The following is a 21,992-nucleotide window of genomic DNA, read 5'->3' as shown; positions in this document are numbered from 1 at the left end:
AACTCAACCAGTCCTGCACGCCCAGCCTTCTGGTCTTGGCACCTGCTATAGTATTGTCCAGACTCAAACTCAGTCACTCTCACCAACTCAACCAGTTCTGTACGCCCAGTCTCGTTTACGCCTGAAGAAATTAGCAAATAAAATTTAGATTAGGAAATGGCAAAAAAATAAAACACAAACATAGAATAGCGAAAGGAAACAGACAAACCGGGAGGGGAGGGGGAGATCAGCGCACAGTTGCGGCTAACACATCGCACACATTGCACACACACACACATGATCAGAGATGTCGCCTGGAGGATTACGGAACTAGCCGCAGCTGACTCGCCGGATGGTTTGTAACTACGGCTGACCCTCTGTGTGGTGGTGCGGGGGGGGGGGGGACACACACATGCACTTGCCCGGATGACTCGCTCCGGCAAAAAAAGCTGGAGGGGGAATGGGGGGGGGGGCAGAAATAGATATAATAGCTCTGTATTTTTCATTTCTGGGCGGACTGTCGGACACGGGCACACGCGGGGGAAAAGAGAAAATAGCACATAAATAGAAGCTGCGGTTGCTTTGCTGGTGGTATGTTGGCTTCTTGATCCAGCGCAGAGCAAACACTAGGTTTCCCTTGAACTGGAATGGCTGTCGGAGGGAGCAAGACGGAGAGAGGGAGAGGAGCAGGATGGAGGATGTGGTATCGTCATATGTCGTCTTGTTGGGAACGCTGATAAATCCAATATCGCTGGCCTATGACACACACTAATGTTGCTGCTGCTGCTGTGGCTTCTGCTGCTTCAGTTACTGATCCCGCTGGCGACGTCAGATCGCAGCACTCCCAGAGAGATAAGCCTATGCTAGGAGGAATTGTGAGCGCGTGGGGGTGTATGTGGGCGCGAAAAACAGCAGCGGGCACTGGAATACGGGTGGGAAACGCGGCAATGCGGAAACTACACATGCATGACGCAGAGCGTGAACGTGATAATGAAAACCGGGAAAAAAAGGGGAAAGAATTACGAATGGTAATACACGATGCAATTATAACATGGCTACAGTTATGCTGAGTGCACGGCACGGAAAATGGTATGGGCATTGCGGCTGATATGATGGCATGATGGCACGGGCGGATACATGAAACGCTTGGTACGTACTGACTGCATGGATAGGTATTACACGGGGCGTGTGTGTGTGTGTGTGTGTGTGTGTATGGCGAGTGTTAGGTGGATACGAGTGTTAGGTGGATACAAGTGTGCACATGCATGGCTGTGGGCGGTGGTGGTGGATGCACACGTGCAGTAGGTGAGTATGCGCGTTGCAAAAATAGAATATGACAGGAGACGTTTGCAATTCATTTTTCCCAGACACCAATGCCTAGCCTAGAAGTCTAGCTTCATCCGACTCGCGCACCCGCACGCACACACACCCGTCTGAGCACGTGAGAGCGCACAGAACAGAGAGCGGTGGCGGCGGTTGCGGCAAGCCGGAGCGGTGGACCCTAAACAGTACACTAGACGAGGAGGTGGTCAGTTGACAGGTTGCCCGGGGCGACCGGATCGGGAATAGGTCCGGCGTCCGGTGAACCAAGACACAGTGTTGCGGCCGATCATCTCGGTACGACGACGAGGGAAGGTCGGGGGCTGATCGCCTCTGCCGCTGCTACCGTTGCACACCAGCAGCGGCACCGGCGTCGTTGGCATGGTTACGAGTGTGGGTGCAGCGGCGGTGGGTGATGGCCCTCCGCCGTGCGCATGGCCGGCATGGTTGCCATGGTGACGGGCACGTCGTGGTACGGCTGCGAGTAGGCGGGCATGACGCGCTGCGGCGACATGACACCCATGCCCGAAACGTCGGGTGCGTGCGGAGACGGCAGCTGTAGACCAACACACCACACGGGATGGGAACTAACACAAAGTACAAAGAGTTGTGCGTGTGTGTGGGGGGGGGGGGCAAGGAGCAGAGAAAGTGCATTGATTCTGTCACATGGCTTCAGCACACAGTCACTGTAACTGGCACTAAGCCCCATGATTTGTACAAGGCACGCCTGGAGCAATTCAACACACGCTCACACTCTGCTCAATTCACACAATAAAACGAGGTAATAACTGCCCTCACCTCTACATTCCTGTTGCCCATCCGGTTCCGTGCAAACTCAATCCGTATACCGGTGTGCTCTGGCGAGAACTTGTATCTGTTGATGGGATAGTGATGAACATGGCACACACACGTACAGGAGAAGTCTTTACACAGACGAGACGTGAAGGCACATGGCTACAATTGCTTGTAAACAGTGTAAAGCTTATGTAAAAGAAACATGCGTGCACAAACCAAACATGTGTACACACACGCATACACACACACACACACGCGCGCAAATCACTTACCCGCGCATGACGCTCATGGCAAGAGTTGCGTGCGGAGGATCCTACAAGGCAAACCAAGTGAAGCACAGGATGAGATGCACAGCACACATCACATACCCAACTCAACAACACAGGTTCAGGAACAACAACAAACCCTACATCTACAGGCAGTAACGGCTGCCCACACACACACACACACTCTCTCTCTCTCTCTCTCTCTCTCTCTCTCTCTCTCTCTCTCTCTCTCCTCTCTCTCTCTCTCTCTCTCTCTCTCTCTCTCTCTCTCTCTCTCTCTCTCTCTCTCTCTCTCTCTCTCTCTCTCTCTCTCTCTCTCTCTCTCTCTCTCTCTCTCTCTCTCTCTCTCTCACACTCACTCCTTTCTTCCCGGTTGCCGTGCTTGTGACATTTTGTTCCCCTGCTGCAGTGCTCATATTAGTTATCTAACTTATCTTCTTCTCTGTTCTGTTTGTCCGCTTATTTTTATATATTTTTCTTTTCTCTTATTATCAGTGGGACCATTGTCATTAGGTTTAGGCCTGTTTTGGAACTCCACTCTAAATAAAGCCAAACAACAACAACACACTCTGAAGAAGCAGAACTGGTGAAAGGCCATATGGTGCTGGTGTACAGTAAGCAGCAGTAGCAGCAACAACAGGGTGTACAAAGGCTACAACACATTTTTTCGGGTACTGTACAGGCAGAACATTCCGTCGGTCACCGAATAATTTCGTCCGACTCCAAAGAAAGGGAGTTCGTCCGGTTGTAAATTTCGTCCATGGATCATAAGAGTGTATTGAAAAGCTGGACAAATCAACATTAGTCCGGCATTTAATTTAGTCCAAATGGTCCTTGGACAAAAAAGACGAAATTAAATTCCAGACGAATATGTTCTGCTTATACAGCACGACATTAGCCAGTGCCTGCGCCTAACCGTTGCAGAATGCTAACGTTATGCTGCCTATGCCGCCATACTTACAACAAACTCAACAAAGCTGACGGTGGTCCCCTTGCCGGTGTGCAGACGAACGCGCCGCAGCCCAGGACACCTAGCGTCGACACAGCGGATGGAAGCACACCAACAAAAGCACACAAAGGAATGAATACTCGTACAAGCCACAGAGAACAGAACATACACAGTAACTGCCCTAGGGGATAAGGCAACCCCACATGCACACAGGAGAAACGCTATAAACAAGAGACTCTTGACAATTAGCATGCCACCAGTACATGCACTGCCACCGCCTTCCCATTAGGTAGGGTATTGGCTGGCAAATGACAACAAGCAGCCAAGATACAATGTACTGTTGTGGATGGGGTGGGAGGGGATCCGGTGGAATGACGCCCAGCGCCCTTACTATGTTACCTTAGCGCGTACACACACTGTAGCTCACATACACACTGTAAAAATGAACCAGCAGTGCTCACGGCTGCAAGGCCAGCGCACCGTGGCCGCTTGACTTCTCAACGGATTTCAACGTCCACAACAGTATGTGCCGGTACTCTAGCAGTTGAAACCTGTGCTGACAACATTATAAATACGTTCATGCAATCATGGCTCTGGCAAGATAGCTGGCAGACGGGGTACTTGTATGTTCACCACCAGGTCCACATTGCATAGCGCGCGTGTGTGTGTGTGTGTGTGTGTGTGTGTGTGTGTGTGTGTGTGTGTGTGTGTGTGTGTGCGTGTGTGTGTGTGTGCGCATGTAGGGGGGGGGGGGATATCTAACCTTGAAAACGCCTCCTCGAGGTGTTCATCCCTGGTGCCGGGTCCCAGGTTGGCGACGAACAGCGTGTTGCACGGCGTGGCGGCGGGCGACGTCTGCCCAGCTACTACACCGGAGTGCTGGTGCTGGTGGCTGGGAGCCGAGCTCACCGGTGTGCTGGCACCAAACTGCTGGTGCATGCCAGCGCCAGCGCCTCCTGGACCACCGCCGCCAGCAGCCTGCGTGGGAGAGCTGGGCATCATCTGCGGACCGGCGGCGTACGGACTCACCGGTCCCCACTCGATAGCTGCAGCGGCCGCCGGGTTTAGCCTACACAACAAACGACAATAGAACAGAGAGGTTCCAGGCTGTCCAATAGAGTGCTCAATACTGAAAGGCAGAGCTAGTTCAAACAATAATAAGAGGATGAAAAAAGTCTTGACTAGTTTGAGGGAAAGACACAAACGTGTTTAAATACTTTTAGTGTTTTAAACAAACACAATAAATCGGTTGGACACGTGCTGCAGTTTCATTTTCAACAGTATGGATTGGTGGACACGCCACTTGAATCTAAAGAAACGCTGCAGCTCACACTTCCCTAGACCAATCTCCGAATCCTCAGGCTAACAACCACCACATCTCAACTGCCTGGCCATGTAGCAGTGCTAGTTTCTCAAAATCCTTTTCATGACTCGACGTTTCAATTATGTAATAACACAAGGTCATGGTATTTCGTAGAAGGCTGTATATATTATGTAGAATCTAGTTCTGGCAACTATAGACTGTTCGGGCCAAAGCATACCCCCCCCCCCTCCTTCAAAGTAAACCACGTGCACATGCTGTGTCCAGTTAACTACTAGTTCCACATGCACTCAGCATCAACCTGTATGCGTGTCCACATAAAGGATGCTCATCATTAATAGTGCATTTTTCCATGCGCTTGCATGATGGTGGTAGTGGTGGCATTTCTGGGGGGCTCTTTATGACCCCAACTATACATGACATAAAGGATGCTTATTCGGGCATTTTTTCCATGCGGTGGCATGATGGTCGCAGTGGGGGTATTTGTGTGTATGTGTGTGTGTGACGGGGGGGGGGGGGGGGGAGGGGTCTTTGTGACCCAACTAAGCATGACATAAAGGTTGCTCATTCGGGCATTTGTCCATGCAGTTGCATGCTGGTGGTCAGTGGTGAAGTTGGGCAGGAGATCTTTGGCTCAAACTATACATCATCAGGTGCACAGTACCATGGCATGATATCGCTATGCACACACCACAACACTGAATGTGACATTTTAGCATCCCAAGGAGAATCATGCATCACATTCTCAGCGGCAATGACTTCGTGTGATCACAGCTCGTGCAACAGCTAGAGCACACACGAACGTGGAGCAAACATTCTCCACCATGACTTACGCTAGATTGGACAGCGGCGGGAGAGTCCAGCAAGGAACAGATCCGGGTCTGCAAAGAACAAAGAAGTTGGGGAAAAAATGCTGCTTGCACAATGCACCAGTGTACCTATACTGTGGTGTTGTTACATAGAGTTTCGTGCACCACTACGCAACGATCAGACAATGTGTGTTGTGCAACTTTTACTGACGCTGTTTCCATGAGCAGTACAACTCTTCTGGACACTCATGCTAAACAACCATGCCAACAGGCATCGCAGAACAAGTTAGCTGGACACTCTACAAGTGCAAACTGGCCCTGAGCACAAACTCAATGTGTGGTCCAATTCCTGCATGCGGTATTGTGGTGCTCAACACGCTGGTCATCGTGCAGTAAGCTGGCCTTTAGACAGTGTGCACTTGAACGGATCAATACATGCATGTATGTCAGACTCCCCATCCCCCACCCCACCGGGTGACCCACCCTCCGCGCACGACGCATGGGTCACACTCGGCGAATGCAGCACGGGAATAAAACTAGTAAACGGATTTTTTGCGGAAATCATTCATTTACACCCAGCCCAGAGCATGCACAGAACACATTTACACACAGCGTGCATCATACAGCCCGTGTGCATGCTGTAGAAAGACTCTCTGCCCGAAAGTCCATGTGTGTCCAGTGTATGGCTGTGAGAGTGCTCGTGCACGCGAAATCGAATCCCGGACATCGCGAGTCAGGTAGCTCATGGCTTTACACAGCCCCAGACCTTCATGTACGAACACTGGACTGTGCACCCGGCGCAGTACATATTCATATTATTCATGAGCCCAGCTTTCATTGAGCAGAGCTGCATATGTAGTCGAGTAGTACTTACACTGGCAGCCTGTCCATGGGGTTATAGCTGTAGTACTGGCCAGGGATAGAAACTGGGCACAGAACAGAACGCACGGACCAACAACAGAAAAAGGATATGTCATCCTTGCATGTACATGATGTCATCCTTGCATGTACATGATGTCATCCTTGCATGTACATGATGTCATCCTTGCATGTACATGATGTCATCCTTGCATGCACATGATGTAGATCTTAGCTTGTCGGTCTAACAGTTCAAGGCGCAGTGCAACTATCAAGAAGACCAGCAAAAAGAATAGACCCTAGCAACTGATTCACGGCTCGCTCGAGACTTGGCTGGAGGTCAAGTCTTCCGCATGCGTAGGAATGCCCCCCCCCCCCCCCCCTCCAAAGACCAAGGCCCTAAGACCCTAAGCTAAATAATAAAACATGTGCCTGTACCGAATTTGCTAAGCCATATTCTCTTCACAATGGGATTTTGCACACCTGTGGCAAGCTGACTTGGGGTAAACACTACCTCTGGACACGCACACACGCTCACACACACACACACACGAACACACACACACACACACGAACACGCACACATGCACACACACACACACGAACACGCACACATGCACACACACACACACACACACGAACACGCACACATGCACACACATGCATACACACACACACACATACACACACATGTGCACACACACACACGCGTACACATGTGCACACATGCATTTGTGTGCGCATGCAGGCACACACATACACACACACACACAATTCCTGACACAGTGAGAGAATGTCTTCAATTGTCAGTATTCAGCAGTCAGCACTTACACGATGATAACGAGCCCATATTTGGGTTTGCCGGCTTCCTCGTAACTTTCGTGTTTGCACGCGCAAACTCTAGCCGTAGCGTCTGTGAGAAGTCCGGGTCAAAGCGTACATTCTGCAGCTCATCCTTAGCCACCTCGGCATTCTGTCGACTGTCGAACGCTACAAATGCAACTGGCTGAGAGGGGAAATATCAAAGGAACGAAAGAGACCACAGGCCAATAGAAGTTATGAATCATGTCGATCACTCTGGAGAAATGTTCATCTCGTTACACTACAAGATCTCATACGAGAAACCACTCTATTTCAGCGAACGCTGTATAAAGTTCGTTGCCAGCCACCACACGTACATGCATGTGTACTTCCCAAACAGGGTCTTGATACCGTGTGTGTGTGTGTGTGTGTGTGTGTGTGTGTGTATGTGTGTGTATGTGTGTGTGTGTGTGTGTGTGTGTGTGTGTGTGTGTGTGTGTGTGTGTGTGTGTGTGTGTGTGTGTGTGTGAGAGAGAGAGAGAGAGAGAGAGAGAGAGAGAGAGAGAGAGAGAGAGAGAGAGAGAGAGAGAGAGAGAGAGAGAGAGAGAGAGACAGAAGCCGAGAGCAAGAATACGAGCATGCTTACCGTAGGTGACTTTGTCTGGTCCGGTCAACGATGACGATATCCGACAGGGACAGAAAGAAGCAAATCAGAGAAGAAAACAGATACATTTGCATTTGCGCCTGCAGCCGAGAGCAACGTTGGGCAATGTGGATCCCTTGCAATGCAGTGGTGTTTCCACGACATCTTGAATACACACCCCACCCACTGATCCCATCAATACATTTCTGATACCACGTGCTGTCAATTGCAATGTTCTGTACGCGAGCATGTGCACGCGTGACGTACATGTGTGTACACGTGTGTGTACATGTGTGTGTGTGTGTGTGTGTGTGTGTGTGTTTGTGTGTGTGTGTGTGTGTGTTCCCGACGATTATGGTCACACACGTCTTTCTTCTCTTTCTCAGACTTCTCCTGACTTTTCTTTCATTCTCCTGGGTGGTTACCAACAGCCAGTGCATGCCGGAGTATGTGGTGTGATGTGTGTGCGGAAAAAAAATGAAAAAAGACCAAAAAGTAGGGATTCACTGGCCAGAAAAGCCACTTCATAGCTGTGTGGTGTAGACCAGGCTGAATAGTGGCGGTCAATTCTTCAGCATTGCAAGTTGTTGAATGGTGCAATCCCAGCACAAGCTGCTACGGCTTCTGCTGTAGCATCGCTATCATCGCTGCGGCGATGGGCGTCCAATGGTCCAATGGTGTGTGTGTGTGTGTGTGTGTGTGTGTGTGTGTGTGTGTGTGTGTGTGTGTGTGTGTGTGTGTGTGTGTGTGAGAGAGAGAGAGAGAGAGAGGGAGGGGGGGGGTCTTTTTACTCTGGACCCTACATGGTAGTCATAGCAGCAATAGTTACATACCGGTTTGCCGGTGAATTTCAGTGAAGCTCCCTTGAAACCCTGCAGATAAGACACAGGACAGAGCAGATATGCATACCTTTAACACACTGTACATGTGCTGTGCAGGGCTGTGCAGGGCTGGGGGCTGAGGTGAGATCAGATAAAGGCTAAAGAAAAGACTGGCATCCAATGAGGGGTTTCATGGGGACTATGCCTCAGCAAGGGTCAGAGCCAAAGAGCACGCACGCACGCACGCACACACACACACACACACACACACACACACACACACACACACACACACACACACACACACACACATACACACACACCGGCACACACACACACACACCGGCACACATGTGATACACATATTCCTAACACACGTGCATGTTCCCTGTGCTGATGATATGTTCGGTTAGTTGACCATGGCGACATTGACATCCTACACACGTACATGTATGCATGCAGGAGTAGCAACCAGGACACTGGAGCAAGGTCACGGCAGGGAGGCATGGCTGGGGCATACTGTACTGTCACATTAGCTCGCATGCTAACCAGGGCAATATGCCGGGCTCTCCCGGGGAATTTCACCCATGCCCAGTCCAGACAGACGTTGCATTGGGAAGAGAGGGGATGGGGATGGGGGCTGATGTAATTATTGATGTGTCACATGTGGCAATCATGTGTGACATATCATGAGAGGTGATACAGGCCAGGGCATGGGTCAAGACGCAAGAGTCTAGACGCATAGCAATGGCATCTTGACACAAAGGTTGTGCACCAATCAACGGAAACAAAACCTTCGGGCGCAACAGCTTCCCCCGGTCTTCCTTCACCTGTCAGTGAATACATCTGGCTGTCACCTCCAGTGATGGCTAGCACAATCGATGACAGCGCTACACAGGGCTGTTCCAACCACACACAAGGAAAACAAGGCTCCCGCTGCACAGCAAACCCATCATTTCCCTACCAATTATCTCAGGCCTTGCAAAGCAACCGACCAGCTTGGCAGCCTTGAGCCTTGCCAATATAATTATCACCGAATGTCAGTGGTGAGAGTCATTGCATGGTGGTTGATCAGAGTTTTGCTTCGCTCGATGAACCGTGCCGTGCGCAAGTTGTTCGCGTCTATCCCACATGGCTGGGAGGCAGTGGGCATGGTTAGCAGTGATTGACCTGTTCAGCCAGTGAGGTCACACATGCATAACTTAGTGATGGCGACTTAAGGTGACGATGATATAAAGTGATGATGACATGGGCAGCCCGGATAGCATCTCAGCTCCAATGGAGTAGTATGTGCCAATGCACCCTGGTATCTCACACTACCAAGCACGACTACTGAGCTTCTTATCAACCTCTCTCTCTCTCTCTCACGGTGCACACAAGCTGGGGACACAAAGAAGCACAGTTTGAGGTACAAGTCAAAGTGACAGCCACTGACGTTGTGCTCAATCCAGAGCTGTAGTGCCCCTGAGCACTGGCAGTGATTGCAGATCAGCAAACTACCTGCTCAGTTCTAGCTACTGCCCTTTTCTGTACAAGGTATGCTGTCCAACAAGCACTTACCAGCCTGCACAGTATGCCGCACTACACTACACGTGGCCCTGATTGGCTATGCAGGCTGCAATCATGTGGCCATGAGCCGGGGAGGGGGGCTCCCTCTTCTTGACCCTTCACCGGTTCACGTCAGTAGCCCAGCCACACTACTAGTACTGGTCTGGTCACTACACTGTCAGTTGGTTCACTTGTACAGTGTACCGACTACGTAAGGCAGCTCTGCTGGGCTGTTCACTCTGGCCACCTCCTGTTCTTGACCCTTCAGTAGGCTTCACTTGGGTACCACTGTAGGACTGTAGGACTCTACCACTCAGCGTACCCCTGTACCACTGTACTACCACCACAGCATGGAGCCGGAAGTCACTGACAACTGACAAGCCGGCTACACAGGCGGTGTACACCAAAGTCAGTTCAGACGGTCAGAACAAGTACATTGTACTGTACACCATGATCTACACACTACCCACTGTACTACACACTACACACTACCCACTACACTCTACACACTACACACTGCACAGTACCCACTACACAGTAGAACAGTGGGCATAATTCTCTCACAGAAGCAGTATACATGTATGTACCGCCTTAGACTACATGTCCACAACAGACTGCACAGCAGAGCTTTGGACATTCTCGTAGCAATAGTCTATGTACCTAGCTAAGCTACAGTGAATTACACTAGAGACTGCAACACACGGTAGAGCAAGCGTACATTCCCTCGCTATCAGTGCCGCAAAGCAGCAGCCATGGTAAACGACTATGTAGCTAGAGTGTGCTACAGGGCACTACATCACACTGCTTCTAGCACAGCAGTAGAACACTGTGATGAACAGAGCATAGCCTGTCTTGTACGCAGCACTCCATTGCACACTGCACTGAACTCTACGTATAATTATAGCCATAAAGTACACCCCCATGACCAAGCGAAAAAATATGTCTACTACAAGTATATAAACAGTATGAGCATTTTGGGATATTTTCTCCGCCAATCTCACCTACTAGTATTGCAGGTGTTTTCAATGGTGCGTGAGACCACTGGTATCATGCGGCCTGACACAACTGTCATGCTGAAATCCACCACTACACTGAGAGCTACACGGCGATCATGTTAGACGTATCGACTACTTCAGAGCTCATGGGCAGTTACTTTGAAGCGAAGACAGCTACTTCAAACGGCGAAGTAAGCTAAGTCGGTGAGCGTTAGACAACTACCGTTGGCGAGCCATGACAGTCACACATCCGCAGAGCAGAACGGTGATTGGAATTCTAGCGGAGGTATTCCACGGTTAACAGGGGAAGAGTGGCACGAAAGTGCCGCCAAGACTCGTGTATGTCGTGGAATGCGCAGCATCCCAGGCCTCCAGTGATGTCAAAGGTGCTGAACTGGCGGATATCCAGCAATTCACGGCTCTGTGATCGACGTGTGAACAGGAGGGTCCGTGGCGGAGCGGAGGTATATCTCACCCAGTGTTCACACCGTCATCATGACCGTTGTCTCCTTCAACAAGTCTGAACGAGCACTAACATTAGGACACCACTGTGACGGTGGACAGCGGGGGACACTGAACACTGAACGAGCTGTCACCCGTGCGCCTTGTTCTACTCCGACCCTCTGCTCTACACGCATACACCACACACACACACACATACACACACACACACACACACACACACACACACACACACACACACACACACGTACACACTGACACAGGGCGGAGCGCCAGCGGTAGTGAGCAGTTACTACTAGTACATGACATAGAAACACGTCATCAGCACACAACACACGTGTGTACTGTGACCCACAGACACTCCTTTGCCTTTGTATTCTCTCCACCAATATCCTACCCATCCCATGCCGTCAGCGTCTTACATCATCCCTACACTGTCGTTTCGCACATGACAGGCATGTGGCATTGTGGCTGCACATAGGGAATTTCCCCTTCATGCATAGTGGTTTTGCACATGCATGGCACCATCTCCAGTACTATACAGACATTCACTTCAGTGCTGTCACTGGTCTGGCTGTATTCCTTCATCCTCACACTCACAGCACATCACATACACAATTGTACCAGTACGAGCAATGTGCAGCAGCAGAGCTCAGTGAGAGCAGGATTCAATAATGAGTGCTGTAATCAGTACAATTGTGTAGCCCAGACAGTGACACCACTACCACTGCCTGCCAGCCTGCAGTGAGTTGATTTCATTATCTTATCTTGAACAAGGCATAGCAGGCATACTTCATCACTTCCGTGCATCTGCATGCTCTGCAGCTAGCCTCACTGAGCAGTTTCTTTGTCCACTGGGCAGCCACTTGTCATCACTTCACTCTCAACATGACCTCCACTTCAGCGCAGGACACCACGAGGGGAATCCAGGGGAGAGCCTCAGGAGCTGACAACTTGATCAACTCACAATAATTATGCCCATGCATGGTGAGTGCTGGGACTGCTGCTAGCCACTCAGCCATCGTGATTATGGCTACAAAGAGGCTGAGAGCCCTCTCACAGGGAGCCTGTTGTGCCACTCAAGAAGATGACAGCCCAGCTAGGTTAGGCATGCTATGCTACAGCTCATAGCAGCAGCACCACTGTCACTGCTGTGTATGCAGCACTGATGATATTGATCACCAATCCCAAAGACAATGTGGCTTCCTTGAGCTGCACAGATTCTTTTAAAACTACACCGCCAAGCTTATGGACTGGAACAAAGATAAAAGTATGGCGTAATGCAGCAGTGAAATAGACCAGTGGGTGAGGATTAGGACCCAGCCCTAACACTAACCAACCAACCTGGGACCTGAGGACAATATAATATTACAACCAGTGATATCAGCCCAGATCGCAATCAGTGCACCCTAGGCAGATCATTACTGCTTAGATAACTCAGTAAGTACACTGCACCTAGGTGTGTGCAGAACTGCTAGGCACTACACAGTACACTGCATGCACCTAGTATAGGCTCGTGCAGAACATCACACTGATGACAGCAATACATGTACACCGTGAGTCAGTACACACTTCACTGCACCTAGCCCTGTGCAGCATTTCTCGTGGCGCTCCCAATTTAGGATTCTGACACATTCCCCGCCAAGAGGAGCCACTTTGCCACTCAAGTGCTCTCTTGGAACAATTGGGTACTTTCGGCTGGCATAATGGCATAATGGAGTGGAAGAAGCATGACTGAGTGTAGCCCATGTCACTGGCAAACTCCTCACTGAGCGGCTGCAAAGCCCGCCACTACACTCACTACCATTCAGAGCAATGAATCTCCCCAGGCATCACCATCACAATGTGCTAGTACTGACTAGTGGTAGTGACCAAGACAGAGGAATGCCATTGTAGGACAGCCAGGTAGCACACCTGCTCCAGCAGGGTCTGATGAAGCGCCATCAAGCCGCCTAAATTGGGACCACACATTGGGAGAGCCAAGTCACCCACTAGCAGCAACTCAGTTTTGGCTATTCAGTTTCCTAATGCAATCAGCAGCTAATACTAGTCAACTTAATAACACAGTGCACCATCAGTCTAGCCTACCTCCAGTGGAACGTAACATAAGTACTTTTATAGCTGAGGTGTTGTAAATGTTGGACTCTGACAGCAGTCACGTCCCACATAGCAGTCCCGGTCCCCAACGTCAGTCATGCAGTCAAAATCACTCACACACCGGTCACAGTTTGCCTCGTTTCAGAAACCAGTGCAGTTCTGGTGCCCGCAAACCAGTCACAGAATGCCGCGACTTGCCCTCTTTGCGATCACGTGTGCACAGAGTCAGCATGCATGCGTGTAAGACGTTGACCAGTAGTACTGCACTAGTCGCGTGACGAAGGGCGGGAAGCAACAACAGTCAGTGTTTTCACGTAGATCTACATGCACGTACTAGTACTGCACTAGTGACTGGGTCACGTGACGAACGGCGGGAAGTAACAACAGAGCTACTCTGAGTAGTTTGAAACATGAAAACGGAAAAGCGGTCCCGCTCGATCTGCTGGGCTGAGCTGTTGCTGGTTGGAACGAAATCTGTGGCAAGCGCGCGCGCATGAGCACCGCCGAAAACCAAGGACCAGAATCCGGATAAATTTTGGAGCAGGCACGAGGAAGTCAGCGCTGCTTGTCAAACGAAGGCCGCCGATCCCAAATGGGGAAAACGAAAGATAGCAGAGCACGTCTGTAAGGAGCTGAAACTGACAGTCACAGAATCTCAAGTAACAGTTCAGCGTTGTGTGGAAACGGTACGTGTGTCTCCGCGTATAGCTTTGTGTGTGTGTGTGTGTGTGTGTGTGTGTGTGTGCGGGGGGGGGGGGGGGGCATTAGAGGTTTCGAGACTCAGTCGGTATGGCTGATACAGCTGGTGACTTGTTTGGGGCTTTCTGTGACTTGTTTGTGACTGGTGACTTGTATCAGAGGATTCGTGACTGCATGACTGGTATAAGGTGACAGAGGTAATATCAACAAGATGCACATGACTGTATTCCCTATCACCCAGTACTAGCATATCAACAAGCACACAGTACTAGGAGTGAGCATGTTACCTGACCTAGCATAGCCATGTACACATGCAACACTTTTTTTTACGATAAAGCTTGAAATCATGAAATGCAATACAAAAACCCTTTCCTGTGCACGTTCTCAAGAGGTGACAGATTCTGAAATGAAAATTGAATGGTGCTCTTTAAGACTGATAGCATGGCTGCACTTATTGGTGACAATTTGAAGCCTACTGACACTTAGCGCAGACTACAGAACCAGGAAGTTGTCACCAGTGTATTCCAAGGAGGAAGATGACAACTACTTCACCCACAGGGTCTATTTCGGCACCTCTCCTAGTCACCTGGGCATGTTCACTTTGCCTTTCAAGTTTTCAGTCGTGACAGTGATAATTATGCCAATGCTTTTCTGAGTAATAGGCTTTGAATTTGGCAGACATCCACTCGAAGTGTCAGTATGCAAGTCAGTGTTGTAGGCACTTAGCACTGTATGGCTGGAGCAGGACACAGACATCCAGGACCATTAGCACAACCATGAGAAGTGGCCCTGTGCCACCAACACCACCAGTAAATCTACAGTACATATAGCAGACCATCATAGGTTGCCATAGAAAAGAAACAAATGACTCTCCCGCAGCCCAACGATCACCATGACTAACTGTGTAGAAGCACATGCTACAGCATGTGCTTCTACACAGCCAGCATGGCGTCCTAGTCATAGAGTGCATGTGCCTCCTCATCTCACCCAGCCATCTGATGCCAGTGCATGCGTTTATCCCACACTCACACAGAAGAATCCTTGATGATACGGAGCTAACTGCGTACACACACCACCTGGCAACACCATGCCTACATATAACAGACATTTGGCAACTCCTCATGCTGTGAAGGACAGTTCATGATTCGCAGCTAAAAGTGACCTTGTGCAGTGCAGATTATGTCGATGCTACATACTGCCTGCTACTACAATAGCGTTTTGTACCCGGCAGCAAAATGTGTACACAACAGGCATACGTAGAGTTCTCATCTCTACCTACTGGGTTTATATCACTGGCATCCATCACAGCGTGTAACTGCTATCTAACAGTTAGCACAGGAGTTGTGTTTGTAGTAATGTTGCAGGAGTTGGGGGTTGAGTATGGCAACGGTCATGTATTGTGCTCCACACATGTTGTGCATACCCCGGTGAGTGAACGACGTGTGAAACTGTGACCTGCACACACATTATGTACATTATAGTGCCATGCCTGCTGGGGAAATCCCCCCCCCGGGGGTATGCAGGTGCATGTACATGTATGACATGGCCTTTCAGCAGCGGTGACATCACAGCCAGGAAGCACAGCTACAGTCCCCTAGGCTGATAGCGATACCAATACCAGCAACAAGGCCATGGCCTTACACACAGAGAACAGAGAAGACACCAGTCTAGGACAGAAGTACAGGACCAGGTACAGCATACATAAGTTAGTAACACAACCTGCTGCTCCTGAGCTCGGTACGTACAATGGCATCAGCAGCAGCAGTACCAAACGTGGTCGACACATTCCCTCACACACAGAGCCTAGCCCAGGGAAGTTGTCCTCTCAGAAACAGACACAATGCTGTCGCTGGAACCATGAAACAGGCTTGGTACCTCACTAACCTGGTACGATGTCATCAAAAGCAACCAGCGAATACATGCAGCTGCCGCTGTGGATGGTCGCTATGGATATCCCGGTGGCAGGATCATGTGTCTGTATGCCTAGCTGTGGTTGTTTTCTACGGAGAGCCAGGAGGACTATGCGTCTGCATGCCTGTGGCCAGGGACTACAGATAGCCTGGATTATGAGCCTGTATGCGAGTGGATGGTGACTATGGCGAGCTAGGATACTGCACTGTGACTTCTACTGTTGATATAAAATAGGTACGGTTTATATTATGATCATAATTCGGCCACTGGACAATGGCTGGCACCCAGGATTGGCGACGCATCCCACCCTAGCCAGATCAGACCGATACCGTGATAACATAACTGTCAACACACCTGCCCAACCGAAGGCAGAATAGAGTGAGCAAGGACCAATTTTAACCACACGTTATCCACTGCTGTCAGCACACCAGCACCCAAATCTCGGAATTCGGAATGTCATGTGGTGGCCGCAGAAACACCACGACGGCCTTCAACAGACTGCCTCCCCCGTGGGAATGGGCCAAGCCCAGCAAAAATGGCCGCGTCGTCAGTTGTGCGGGCCCATGCCAGCAACTACCCAATTCGCCAGTCTAAACCAGGTATGTTCGAATGGCATAGATAGACTCTGTGAGAAGCTATTGAAACGTTATGATGCTTGAGCCTGCACATGACTGCCTAGTCATATGCCATGCAGTTTATGCTGATCCTACATTGTGTGTATGTGTGTGCATGTAGCATGGCCACAGAACTCAACAAGGCTGCGCCCTCCGCCCTCTCAACAAGATCTGCTGCAGAAGACAACATGACAACTGAGCTGTCAAATTTTTCCTTATCTTTGCATCTCTCATCACCCCATCCCATCTTACACGCTTTAGCACACAGGCCCAGTATTCCAGGCAGGACCCAGAAACACTTCACATGTTAGGGTTGGCCAGTGATGTTTTCTTGCCAAATTGGGAGATAGCAAGCCCCAAATAGAACCTGCAGACACCTCAAATCAGCACTTGAGCCGAGGCAATGGCCATATCTTCTTGCCATATACCCAAAATGGCCGGCGCTGATAACAGAGTTATCTGGTGCAACTGACAAAAAGGAGGCCATCCAAGTCAGGCACTGTGTCCGTACCCACCCAACATTTCTACAGCACGCACGGACAGCTCACACCAGCTGTCATTCTTAGCACGGCACGCAGCATGTAATGGAACCGTAAGCCGAATATCAGAATATCATCAAGCCCGCAGGCACTCCACTGGCCAACTGACGAAATCACGAAATTGCCATTGACAAGTCCTGGCAATTACAATCCATACCTAGCAAGTAATTTTACCTGCATCTTAAATTGGGCCTAGTATCATAGGAAAGCGGCAAATGCTTGCCACACCAGCGTGTCGGAATTCAATAGAACCGCACGAAAGCCTCAATTCATGCAGCAGACACTGTGCTCGGAACCTAACAGCTCCAGCTGCATAACTTAAACAGTGCACGTGTAGGTTTAGCTAACATATGGCTGCACATTTCTCTCTAACACTCGGTGTGTGCATGCATGTGTGTGTGTGTGTGTATATATGTGTGTGTGTGTGTGTGTGTGTGTGTGTGTGTGTGTGTGTGTGTGTGTGTGTGTGCATGTGCATGTGTGTGTGTGTGTGTGTGTGTGTGTGTGTGTGTGTGTGTGTGTGTGTGTGTGTGTGTGTGTGTGTGTGTGTGTGTGTGAGGAGAGGAAGCCGACATGAAAGGTAGGCCGTCAGAAGGGCAGCTCTCCTAAGCAAGTCGCACGCAAGACGTTCCTAGATACTGCCTTGAGACAAATCTAAACACGACATTGATCGAGTCCAGAGAGGCATTGACAGGTTTCAAGAACACGGCTGACATGAAAGACGTCATCTGCAAATGGGCACGTACGATCGACCGCATGGCGCTGTGCAAGACACGGGGACGGGGAGCATGTCCGGACTATTCTTCACCGGATTGATGGCAGAATGTTGCTCAAGTAACAGCAGCCGCATCATAAGCCGCAAGACAGGACGCGTGACCAGCATACTTAGAGTCATACAGGAGGAGGTGCCGTGTTATGAAACTGTGTGCATTTTTGTAGTGTGTGTTTTGTGTGCGTACGTTTCGAATGGAGAGGTCGTTTGGAGTGAGCAGGAGGGCTTGCCGCATTGCAGAATGCTGCAGAAGGGACCAGTGACGAGATCACATATGCTGCTGTCAAAGAGGCGTCCGCGAGGAGTGATGGAGGAGTGCCCTCGGAGCTGGGCTGGGCAGGTCTGCTCGTGTGGTCCCCACCTACTGTTTATCCTTGGATTCTGCGTTCTCACCATTTCGGATTTTTGGATTTTTTTGGCAGTGTGCTGCACTGCATGGCACAGCATGCCCTTGCCACGCGCTCCCCACACCTTCAGCACACCACCTGAGATGGAGCAGCGCATGGGTCCGTTGCCAGTATGTCACAGTAGGTTGTCATCAGCTTTTGCACCCTTCCAGGCTTCTAACCTAGCTGTGCCCCAAACCAGACGTCAAAACACGGACAGGCACTCAACACACGTCAAAAACCTCTGCCAACTGTCAAGCACAATCGACTACAAGGCACGTGGGACTTCTTGAAAATTGGCATCGCAATCCAGTCATTGGCACCAGGATTGCAGAAATCTCGTTTCCCCTGCTTCAGCACAGGGCCATCTGGGGTCCTAGACTTCATGTAGCCTGGCGGCGAATCACAAAAAAAATACATCCAATCAACCCGAACGACACGTCTGCCTCGCGCACAATCGAGTAGAAGGAAAAATATTCAGCAGCTGATTGCTGAGCGAGACGGGCAGACTCGAGTCGAGCTCGATCGTCGATGCGGAAAGCAGAGAGCTTGCATCCAGGCAGCAGCGTAGCGATGAATTGAAATTGGACTCCCTGATAAATCGTCTCAACTAGACCTGGAAATGTATGAACAAGTAGTTTAGTTCGCCACACACAACCACTGAGCAACTGAAGTGGCTAGACCCCGGCTGCGAAGCCTAATCACAAAAGACATCATTCTAACACGCTGTGCCCACGCGAATGCCAGCGCAGAAACAAAAGGTGCGAGTTCTATTTTCTTCCAGGACAGCTATTTTCAACACCTTATCCATTCACGCGCGCCCTCACACAATGCCCGAAGTGCAAGCACTGTCCCAGGACTACTTTCGGGGCAACTATGTTTGATTACCCTTCGTGCTTTCTCTCTCGCCCAGTGCATCTTTACGTCCGCTCGTCTGCACAGCAAACCGTTCAGTTCAGGCAGGACGGACGGCAGAGTCGAGTCGAGCCCAGCTTCCTACAAAGTGCACACGGGATGACGAAGATGGGCTGCCTAGATGACGACACACATCCATCGGCCAGCTCGTTATGGCCAGGATACCGACCATACACTGAGCACGGAACAACGCTGCACCATACAGTACGGAAGCTTTCGCCGCTAGCCAGCGCTAGGAGAACGAAAATTGGCGGACGTAGTTGCACTAAGTGCTTGGAATTCCGCCGACAGCCAGCGTTACATAGGCACAGAAGTGTTGCCTTCACTCGTGTACCAAACGTGACGCTACTCCAACGAGCCACGATGCTAATGTCACCTACAAACAGCCACCACTTGGTCGCCACACACACTCCTTGGCGATCTGTTTCACAAACGCGCGCGCACGCACGCTGCCAGCCCGTTCCCGACCCGGGAGCCCGGCCAAAGGCAGCGCGCAAAGCAGCGCTCACCATTCCTAAAAATCTGTCGACCGTAACATCACCCTAACCCCACGTTGACTCACGCTGGCTGCCATGGTCCACCTGCCGACCCTCTAGAGAGGGAGAAGCTACAGTATTATCGAGACAAAAAAGCAGACCTTACGAGAGAAACACAGAACAATAATATTATTCAATGCCTAGACGGATCTCCACTGACCTGGAAGCTGCGAAAGAGCAAGTGAAGCTCTCTGGGTTTGACATCCAGAGGCAGACCACTAACAAAGAGCGTTCGGACCTGCACAAAAATGAAGCACACGCGTACACGTGGATCCCCGCCAAATCAAATCTCTGGTTGTGCCTTTTTCTGGAAATAGTGACAAGGCTTGTAACAGTGAATGTGCTGGTATGTGTATTCACATCATCTCACACCAATTATTTTGTTTTAGTTTCGCTCTCGCAGTCACATTTCTGGCTCTGGCTCGAGCAAATCTCATTAGGTGTTACTCCAGCACAGAGTCCCCGCGTCACATCCAGTAACACACAGAACGTGCATAAGTCATTGAATACGCAAAAGGCGACAGACCACACCAGACAAACAAACCAGAAAAAAACAACGCAGCGCTCTCCCCTCGCACTATCCTGTCACGCCAAGCCATGCAAATCTGCCCAGCAAATGCCACAGTGGACCACCAAAATACAAGAGTACACGAGTTACCTCCTCATCCTCGGCAGCGCTGGCTGTGTCGTCCGTATCTTCGGGATCGGGAAGCAGATCGAGCTGCTCTGTGCTGATCGCGTCTGAATCGGAGGGCTCCATCAATCAGTTGATCGCAGCAAAGTTACTCTTGGAGACTACGACCGCTGTTGAACGCAGGACACGAGATGATCATTTCTGGACGGGTCAAGCCGTGATGCCTCCCTTCACAGTTCGCACAGGGTTACTCCAGTAGGCCCCAGAACGACACACTCCCTCTCCTTCTCTCACTTTTTCTTCTCTCGCTCAGCGTATCCAGCAGTAGCGCAATGTAATCATACAGGTCGCAAGAATTCACGTCACCTGACCGCCTGACCGAGTCTGGTGTGAAGGTTGACGGCCAAAAACTTGGCAGGAGAAGCAGGGTCGGTTGGCACGTCGGTGGCAAGTGAGGGGGCTAGTGCGAAGGGATGGTGTGAGCTCGGAGACAGACGTGTGCAACACCGAACAGAATGAGCCTGTGCAAAAATCCAGAACTACGACAGGCCTGCACTAGTGGCAGTGCTAGTGGGCAGTAGTGTGGTGCTGGCTGTACCCAACGTGTACTAAACTGATTTCTAAACGGCTAGCTGCTGCTCTGCGTGACAAGTGTAGAGTGCCAGAGAGGCATTCCAGGGACAGAAACCTGGCAGCCTGCGAGGTGATGAAGGCAAACAGAACGCAAGTGCTCGACGCACAAGAGAATAGCTGAAGCACAGATCTGGCGCGGACCAGCCCACTGCAGCAACGTGGCTTGCTTCCACACAGACCACACCGAAGCACAAAATACTGCAGATGGTGACCATCAGCGACTGGTTTCGCCTCGTGCAGCAGCAGGCCCAGCATGCACTCCCCCAGATATAGAGCTCTGGAGTCTGGTGATGCGAAGATCCACGCCAAACGTGGATGCACCTAATTTTTTTCTGCGACTGTACAGCACCAGCACTTGCACTTGCTGCGTGCACTGGCCTGGTTTTGTAGCCCCAGAAGGCAGAACATCACCGCGCGCAACGCTGCACATGCATGTGTCACACACCGCAAGTAAGTGCAGGAGAGACTGTCCTGCACTGGTGCATATCAGACTCAGTATCAGTGGTAGTGGTACTGGTAGATCTCCTGGTTGAGAGTTCGAGTGGCCCCCGGATCAGACGTGCACTGCCCGGGGAGTCGAGGCAGCACCTCCATCTTGCATTGCCACCCCCCCCCCCCCCCCCCCCTTCTCCTCGCGACTCCGTTCAGCTGGTCTGGTCCGTGGTAGGCTGGCATTCGTCGCTACACAC

General features: G+C 50.6%; 1 protein-coding gene across 1 annotated transcript; it reads right to left on the bottom strand.

Moving 5' to 3' along the window:
- Positions 1-95: 95 nt before the first annotated feature.
- Positions 96-21,614, bottom strand: LOC135818196 (U1 small nuclear ribonucleoprotein A-like). The gene is made up of 12 exons (XM_065331544.1): positions 20,695-21,614; positions 20,197-20,274; positions 8,575-8,613; positions 7,745-7,759; positions 7,129-7,303; positions 6,314-6,365; positions 5,464-5,511; positions 4,073-4,378; positions 3,322-3,391; positions 2,367-2,407; positions 2,098-2,173; positions 96-1,855 (listed from the first exon to the last, which is right to left on the bottom strand). Exons 1-12 carry the CDS (start codon positions 20,794-20,796, stop codon positions 1,685-1,687), a joined length of 1,173 nt encoding a protein of 390 aa, XP_065187616.1. The 5' UTR covers positions 20,797-21,614; the 3' UTR covers positions 96-1,684.
- Positions 21,615-21,992: the final 378 nt, after the last annotated feature.

Source organism: Sycon ciliatum, chromosome 5, assembly GCF_964019385.1.
Source record: "Sycon ciliatum chromosome 5, ocSycCili1.1, whole genome shotgun sequence".
NCBI classification, from domain to species: Eukaryota; Metazoa; Porifera; class Calcarea; order Leucosolenida; family Sycettidae; genus Sycon; species Sycon ciliatum.
Note: the sequence above shows the minus strand (reverse complement) of the source record. Positions and strands in the feature narration are given on the sequence as shown.